The sequence below is a fragment of the Triticum dicoccoides genome, chromosome 5A (genome assembly GCF_002162155.2).
Source record: "Triticum dicoccoides isolate Atlit2015 ecotype Zavitan chromosome 5A, WEW_v2.0, whole genome shotgun sequence".
Taxonomy (NCBI): Eukaryota; Viridiplantae; Streptophyta; class Magnoliopsida; order Poales; family Poaceae; genus Triticum; species Triticum dicoccoides.
In genome coordinates this window covers 580,866,825-580,875,617 of record NC_041388.1, presented here as the reverse complement: position 1 = coordinate 580,875,617, position 8,793 = coordinate 580,866,825, and the positions used below count along the sequence as shown (strand labels likewise).

The following is an 8,793-nucleotide window of genomic DNA, read 5'->3' as shown; positions in this document are numbered from 1 at the left end:
ACAAGTTGGGAGTTGTGCAAGTTGGGAGTTGTGCATTTCAAACAGAAAAGGATCATTATCTATTTTCTGAAAATATTCCTTTATAGTTTATTTTTCTTGGTTAGTGAAAGTAAGTAGGAAGACAAGATTATGGTGGAAGTTCTTTCTTCTTTTTCCTGTGGACTGCAGGAGTGATAAAATGGTTTCTTTTGTTTAAGCACTAAAATATTACTTGAGCACACAAGCCTAGTTTATAAATCATGACACTGTTTTCTTTGCTGGAAACCATGTGTGCGATGTAGACCAGTTTTATAACATGAGCAATAGCATCAGCAAGGAAAGTAATATATAATTACAGAGAGCTAAACCCATATATATCCTCTCAAAATCCATATTCCAATGAACTGTCATTATCTTACTCTCCTTCCTGTAGTATTTATAATTCTTTTCAAGGTAAGCTTCACTAAACAGATGAGAAACTTGCAGGTTCCATTCAAGAGAAAACTTGAGACATACTTTTCTATGCATTGATCTATCAATGATGTTGACAGCAAGGAATAGTGTTTCACCCAGTAGCTCAAGCTTGTACGGCACCTGCATACTGCATTGGACAATGAAACATTGGGGTTTGTAAGAACTTTACATTCCAGAGAATACCAAGATAGACTACTTTGCCGAATCCACTAAGCATCGAATGGAATCCTTACCTCAATCAACCAGTCAATCAGAAAAATACGCCTTTTCTCATTGATATCAGTTTGGTGTGTCATGTAGGTGGGGGGCTCACAACTCAACTTGTACATCACAACAAATTTGGCAATGAGATTATTATTGCCGTACAAGGTCAGAACTCTGTAAATAACTTCGACGGGGTTCCAAGCAGATAATTACCTTGGTCCGTCTGTAGAAGCTATAAATTTCAGCGAGGTATTCGACAAATGCGAGGGAGTTCCTGATGTCATAGCTGTCGATGTCAGGTGCTACCTGGTAACAAAAAGAACAAATATGCTGAAATATGAACAGAGATACTTTAAAAGCAGGATGATGACCATGTAAATGTCTAAAGATCGATTAAATCCTCTATCAACTTATATGAACCAGTTGTTCACAAAATGTCATGCCATCATGACCCAAAGGCATGTCACCTAGACAAACTTCGTACTAACTGTAATTAGCGTGTCCAGCATGTCATCTACCCTGCACAAAAAGAGAACGCGTTTCTTTCGCTAATAATTATAGGATGCTGTGCTTGTCATACACACAACATGCATTGCCGCATTCATAGCCCCACTACTACATATAATCCCCCAACTGAAAAGATCCGCTAGTAAAGTCGCTTCCGGCAGTCTGGGGCACCATTGTAGTATAGTAGCTTGACGATTTCGCCATCCGCAGAAACGACGTTGTTCAAGAGTCAAGACATAGCCATAGTCGTAGCAAAGCTCCGTCAAAGCACGTATACCAGTTAGAACTCAAGAGAAGCTATAGAGTTTTACCTGTAGAAATTGTTGAGATGCATCAGAAATCAATTCACCTGAAGTGGAAGTATCGTGTCGGCAGCAAAAAGCGTCACCTTTTGTAGCTTGACGTCGTGGTGATTTGTTAGGACACACTGGGCGAAGAGGTTACGGTTGCAGCTGTGGTTTATGAACCTTGCGAAACTTCCAACAGAGCCATCATCGATGTAGTCCTCCGGCGCCGGTGGTGCCTCGGAATCGTTCTCAACGTGAAGTGATGGCATATGCATATCAGACCCTGCCCTTTTTTGTACAAGAGTGGAAACAAATCATTTACAAACATCCATTTTTCAGAGACAAACTAAGAAACCGAGCAATGAGACAAATGATGAGTAAGCGAAATGAAAGCTTGAAGCGAAACAATTAGTACCTCCCGTCCATCTTTAGAACCTCCCACTTCTTCAGTCCTCCTCAACACACCAACATACTCACAGATTGGAGCCCCAGGGAGGATGGCTAAACATCTCATCATTAACTAAAAAAATCTGAATGAAAAATCTGAATGTGACCACCTTTGATGAAACAAAAAATGCTAGGAATCATGGAACAGAACAACGAACAACATTGATCCTGCCCCAAATCGAACTCATTGAATGGTGCAATCGGGTGTAACTGCACAATAAATTAAATTCGACTAATATAGGCTTTAAGCAAAAACAATCATAGAGATGAATAGAAATAATTCAATTGAGGGCCAATACCTCATTTGAGGAAAACATCCTAATGGAGATCGATTTTATTTGCATTCTAAAACCTCGTTGGTCTAACACCATGTTATCAGTACTATACTGTGCAGAATTTTTACTTATTTAATATTTGATTACCTAATTAGTAGTAATCCATGATGGCTATCAAGAATCCATGCATAATATAGAAAAGCATCACCTGTCTAAGAAACAAATAAATCTACAAAAATCAAGTTGCCGCTTGCAAACCTTGTCGACCACCAGCACAGGGGCTCAGCCCGGAGGGGGCGGCTGGGTTGGCTGGGGAGGTCGGGCAGATGCTAGGCGAGCAGGAAACTTGAGCAAACATGCTTGCCGACCCCGATGCCATCCAGCAACTGGTAACTGGCCACCTCGAAATTGTGTGCCGCGGTGATGCTATCCGTCAAGCATCTGGACAATATATTGGGTAGCTGGCCATGGTTAACTTCGGAGGTGATGGAGTTGTTGGTCATGCTGAAGAAAAATGCAACGGGTGTTGCAGGGTTGCAAACACACAGAACTTCCTCTGATAAAATTCAGTTTTGAACATAACAGATATAAGCTTTAAACTTGAGATCAACAGCTCTCACCAGGTGAAATCGGGCCTTCAACGAAACACAACCCAAAATTCAATCTGAACAAAATGAAGAAAATTTGAATGTGGAAATAATTTAAGATCAAAACCAAACCTACCCACCTGGATGGTTCACGTACGCGACGGAGCTACTGGAGGAGGGCGCGCCGAGGAAAAAGACTCGACAGCCGAGGGCGCGACGGGCAAGACACACGACCGCCTCGCTAGGAGAGGACACAATCCCGCATGCCGAGCAGGTCTAATCACCGGCCCGACAAGCCCGTAGGTGGAGGCCATGAGGAAGAAACCCCATCCGCTGACGTCTCTTGGAAACGGATGGCAGCGGGGAAGATCCGGTCATCACCGTCGTCAATCTGGTAGGGAGGAAGACTGGCAGTCGCGAGGGAAGGACCATCGGAGCTTTGGTCCATGGCCATGGCGCCCTGTAGTGTGGGAACGAAGATAGAGGAGATAGATTAGTGAGGTGTGGCGGCGAACTGCTGCCCAATACGGCGCCCCCCGTTCCTGTGCCGACGAAGAGGAAGAAAGGGCCAGGGAGGAGACGATGTGAGAGTGCAGCCTCGGCCAAAGTACGGGAGCACCCTCGCTGGCATCAACCGCAGCGGCACGGGGCGGCGGCCGGGCACCGCACATCTCCCTTTTCGAGGGTGAGACGCGGGGTTCACTGGGCACGGCGAGGGGGAGGCGTGCGAGCGCCACATGCCGCGTGGGTTTTCTTCGAGTGAGGGACGGCGGCAGTGGGCACGTGGGGGAAGTGCGAGAGAGGAGGCAGGAGCGGTTTCTTTCCCTTTTTTTACGGCGAGTGGAGGTGGGCAGCAGGGAGACGTGCGTTTGGTAAGGGCTAATTGCAATTAGCACTAAACACAAACATGGGATGATTCTGAGCCGTACAATTTGTTGCATGGATGAATAGGATGAATTGGTTCTCCACCCTTTCGTGCTTTTATAGTGGTAGTAGATATATATATATACAAGATCCTCACATATCTATAACCTCTATGTCAACACGGCGCCCCACTGTGTTGGTGTCACCGCTTATCCTCCTTTCCGTCCTCACAAGAGCCGAGACTAATGATTGTATTCGTGGACACCAGCTTGTCGAACAAGGACGGTTTCAGCCCGGCGGCGTCGATGACAAGTGCTAACTTGTCAACACATATGTGGGCTGATGGTCTTCGCTAAATCAAGTACTAATAATAACACTTAATTGGACCAATAACATAACTTATGTTACATAGCCCAGAAAAATATTATTGCAAAAAGGTACGGACTGAAAAAAATTGGTTCACAATCATTTACTGGAAAATATATTATGACAATGTTTGTCGTATATATGGACGCAGGGGATCAATGTTTTGCTTTAAAGTTCTATGAAGTGTTTGTGGCTCATGCCACATTACATTTAGAAGAAGAAAATCTTGTCATCTGTAGGCGGGGGCTAGCACTTTAGAGAAGTTATACCCTCGAGATTCACTCTCAAATAAATTCAAAAGTGCAAAAACAGATTTAACAGTAGTCACAGTACAACTTGGCAGCCTCCTCGTTTATTAACTTGCCGTTGTTCTGATGTAGATTAGGCACCAGCCTCTCTAGCTATGAAAACTCAAAGTACGTACTAAATGAAATCCTTCTCAACTGTGTTTCTGCTTCCACAATAATCAAAAACTTTTTGTAGCAACATCAACAGTCAATACATTTTATTTGTGCAGACAGAAATACATATCACAATATTGTTACTCCACCCTCTCGAGCAAATACATCATTGTGAATTAGTGGGTTGCACATAATTAGGGTCACATAATGGATTTAAGTCGGGTGGAATTTAACATCGTGTAAACTCGAGTGTAGTACACCCAAGAGTAGAAATCCACTCATTTCTCATCTAAATCCACCTTGTATCTTTGGTACTGCAGAAACAGATCACGTCAATTTATAAGCAACAACATTATCTAAATTTATAAGCAGCAACATTATCTATGCTCTCGTATCTTTAGATGTGCAATAATCAACAAGTCTCGTCATGAACAAATTCGCTGCAACCTCACCTCTCTGTACAACCACATGAGGCTTGATCTTGCTGGCGAGCAAGTTTACTGCAGCCTCAAAATCTTCACACAATCTTGTTGGGTAACACATGCACGTACACTTTCTTACTGAAAAGAAATTTGGTACTGCAACCCTTCTGATTTAGGCAAGTAACAGCAACATAGTGCTGAGAAGTAGTATCCTCACTGTAATATAATAGCAGTGTCAACATTATTTCTGAGAAGTGAGTGGAAAACTAAACTGAAGATCAAACCCCATTACTTCTGATTTTCAATACAAATGAAAGGTGCAATATAATAACAGTATAAAACTTCGATAGGAGTAATGGGAGACTGAATGGCATTTTCAGATTAACCTGCATATGAATGAGCATAATCCATAGTGACAGAACAAATAATTCCTTGTCACTATTAAGAATATCTTCTGCTTAAATTGTGACTCCATCTGCATCAGACATCTGAACCCGAGCTTGCTTGATATGCTGGATAGCCATGGTGCAGTTGTGCAATTTCTTTTTATGTGTACCTGATGTAGCAATCACTTTCTGAAATAAAGTATAGTGTCATAGTAATAGCAATAAGCATCGGGATAATGTGGGAGCTGAACAACTCTACATAGAGTTATGGCATCATGGAGACGTTGAAATAAATTTCCTATAGTGAAAACATACTCTGACAGCACAACCTATAAGGAAAGCTTAATTGGATTATTCACCAAAGATTCAAAAGAAACTTATAACCAAAACATAAGATGTCAAGAGTTCAGAACTATGTGGGATAGTTATTGTTCTTTTGAGATCATTATTGCATAGTTGTAGAGCATGGCAACGCCGGCTATCACAATAATCTTGTTGATAATTCAATTTGTAGCCCATGGCTGATAGACGCGTCAAGAGATCACCTTCTGCATGAAAGATTCTTCAATTGATGAACAAGTAAAAGAAGACACACCCAGTTGAATAAAATACATGTAGGTTTGCAAATAAAATTAAGCATGCATGCGAAAAATTAAATCCGTACATAAGCAGAACACGTACCATGAAATCAAATGATAAAAACGCCTACCAAAACTTTGCACAAGGGGGCGCCAAATAAAGAAGATAATTAACCACACTCTGATGGGTACATGTACACGTGTGATGGTATTGCACGATCAAAATTCACTATTGTACTTTAGAAGTATTATCGTGGACATCAGACTACATACCTCATGATGATGTATATCCTGATTTGACTGCCTATTGAACTGGAGGAAGCAGCTGGTTGTGCCCTCACCACTGTCGTCGACTCTGTCGGGCATGTATTAGATCACTGATAATACTGAAACCGTACAATTTCTGACATGCAAGTAGTAGTTTCGTTGTAAGAAAATTAGTTCCAATAACTATAGTAAAAATATATTCAACATGTAAAGCAGTGGGTACTAAATACTGCATGCACGGTCCAGTAGACGCAAACTCCCTAGTAGCTTCACACATATGCACATAAAATCCCAATCACACACATATGCAGATCTTCAATTGTAATTAGCATCCACGATGCTGGGGTCAGTCGAGAAGCATCGATATCACATACTGCCTGAGTAGTCATTAGAGTAAATCAGTAAATCTCTTTGATTGAAATGCATACATGCTTTTGAGTAACTCCGAACAAAGAAAAAAGAATTGCTTGCTGTCATGCGTGGTATGGTTAAAAGTAAGAGGGGTTAATGGAACCATTGGAGTCATAGGCTCCTAGTCACGCCGACTCGCCGAGGCTGCCATCTAGCCGCCAACGCAGTCGGCGCCTTCTCTCCAGATGGACGAAGGTTTTGCATGAAGTTTGAAGTGGGAGGACGGAGGTCCAACCACTCTAGACGTGTGGAGATTGGCATCTAGCCTACCTAGCGGATCCATACATGTGTGCACGAGAAGCAACATGACAGCATCTAATAGCAAACTTTGTACGTTACAACTTCAAGCTAACATTCTTCTCAAAATCCATCAACCTACTTGTTTCAGTTGTGCATGGACCGATTGATCCAGGCCGGGAACAGGTCGCCAATGGGGTTGACCGCGCAGGTCTCCCAATGAGAGAGCTGCGTCTCCAGGTCGTCGGGCGGTAGACTGGGAGATCTCCCATGAGCTCCCGCTAGCACCAACCAGAGCGAAGCATGCAGAGCCTGATTCACCTGCAAGATTACTGTCTCGTCATCAACTAATCAGTGGCAAATCACAAAGTACATGTTTAGAACGATCAAAAGCAGGCAGCAATAGCAATAGCGATATGCAGGCGAGGGCAACAACGTCACCATGAACACAGGGAGGTACAGCTAGGCGGAGGAGGTGTGCGGGGTAGGGAGAGTGACGGCTGGGAAACCCCTATCGGGCAGCGGGAAGGAGAGGAATCCAGAAATCAAACCTGGAACTGCCGACAGGAGCCGCCACCGGACCAGCAGCAGGAAGCCGTGCCGTCCCTACTCTGCCTTGTCTTCTTTCCATCTCATCTTCTCTCTCTCCCTCGTCTCTTCTTCCTGGGAGACCGAACCGCCATAGCCATGGAGCGTCGCCGCCGCAGGCCCCATCACCGCCGCACTGGATCCTGACCTGATCCGCCACTTCCCCGCCATTCCCCGCCTCCCAGAGCCCTACCACCGCCGTCGTCCTGCATCTCGATCGGATCTGGAGCGCCGCCGCTCGATCTAAACATGAACATATGGTTGACGAAAAAAATATGAACCGTTTTTTCTTCACTTACCAAGAACTGTGGGTTAAATTAGCGAAAATACGGGGACCTTTTCATAAAAAATGTCGTGACGGTGAACCCAGAGACTCAATCCGTGCTTTATTATTAGGGATATATATATATATATTGTCATATGATCTCTTATGCTAAAGTAACAATTCAATCACACTTTCAAGTATGAATCATAAACTTCATTGAGAACCAACAAACTCTAATCTCAGTCATTGAGGCAATTGCAATTTATCATAACATAGGAAAGAGTCAATATAAGAGTTTTTCAGCAAGTCCACATACTCAACCATCTTTTAGTCTTTCACAATTGCTAACACTCATGCAATATTTATGGGTATGAAGTTTTAATCGAACATAGAGAAAGATAGGAGCTTATAGTTTTGCCTCCCAACGTTTTACCTCAAGGGTAATGTCACAATAATAGTTCATGAAAACTCACATCCAATTAGCTATATATATCAGGACCTTTCCAACACATTGTGCTTGCCAAATGATACAATATAAAAAGGAAAGGTGGATATCACCGTGACTCTTCGCATGAAGTACAAGACAAGAATAAAAGATAGGCCCTTTGCAGAGGGAAGCAGTGGTTGTCATGCGCTTTTACGGTTGGATGCACGAAATCTTAATGCAAAAGAACGTCACTTTATATTGCCACTTGTGATATGGACCTTTATTATGCAGTTTGTCGCTTTTATTTCTTCCATATCACAAGATCGTATAAAGCTTATTTTCTCCACACTAATAAGTCATACATATTTAGAGAGCAATTTTTATTGCTTGCACCGATGACAACTTACTTGAAGGATCTTACTCAATCCATAGGTAGGTATTGTGGACTCTCATGGCAAAACTAGGTTTAGGGATATTTGGAAGCACAAGTAGTATCTCTACTTGGTGCAAAGATATTGGCTAGCATGAGAGGGAAAGGCAAGCTCAACATGTTGGATGATCCATAACAATATAATTTATCTCAGATGTAAGAAAACATAACCCATTACGTTGTGTTCCTTGTCCAACATCAACTCTTTAGCATATCATACTTTAATGAGTGCTCACAATTATAAAATATGTCCAAGATAGTATATTTATATGTGAACCTCTCTTTCTTTATTACTTCCTATTAATTGCAACGATGACCAAAACTATGTTTGTCAACTCTCAACAATTTTTATTCATCATACTCTTTATATGTGAGATCATTACTCTCCATA

General features: G+C 42.4%; 1 protein-coding gene across 1 annotated transcript; it reads right to left on the bottom strand.

Annotated features, from left to right (window-relative positions):
• Positions 1–500: 500 nt before the first annotated feature.
• LOC119300056 (cyclin-B1-1-like) lies at positions 501–1,726 on the bottom strand. The gene is made up of 4 exons (XM_037577139.1): positions 1,514–1,726; positions 871–963; positions 687–773; positions 501–580 (listed from the first exon to the last, which is right to left on the bottom strand). The coding sequence occupies exons 1-4, from the start codon at positions 1,724–1,726 to the stop codon at positions 557–559; spliced, it is 417 nt and encodes a 138-aa protein (XP_037433036.1). The 3' UTR covers positions 501–556.
• Between the last annotated feature and the right edge of the window lie 7,067 nt (positions 1,727–8,793).

Coding starts and splice junctions, on each gene's coding strand:
- LOC119300056 (XM_037577139.1), bottom strand. CDS start 1,726: ATGCATATGCCATCACTTCACGTTGAGAACGATTCCGAGGCACCACCG. Junction 774..870: donor GCTTCTACAGACGGACCAAG/GTAATTATCTGC, acceptor GTGATGTACAAG/TTGAGTTGTGAGCCCCCCAC. Junction 581..686: donor TGATTGACTGGTTGATTGAG/GTAAGGATTCCA, acceptor TGTCCAATGCAG/TATGCAGGTGCCGTACAAGC.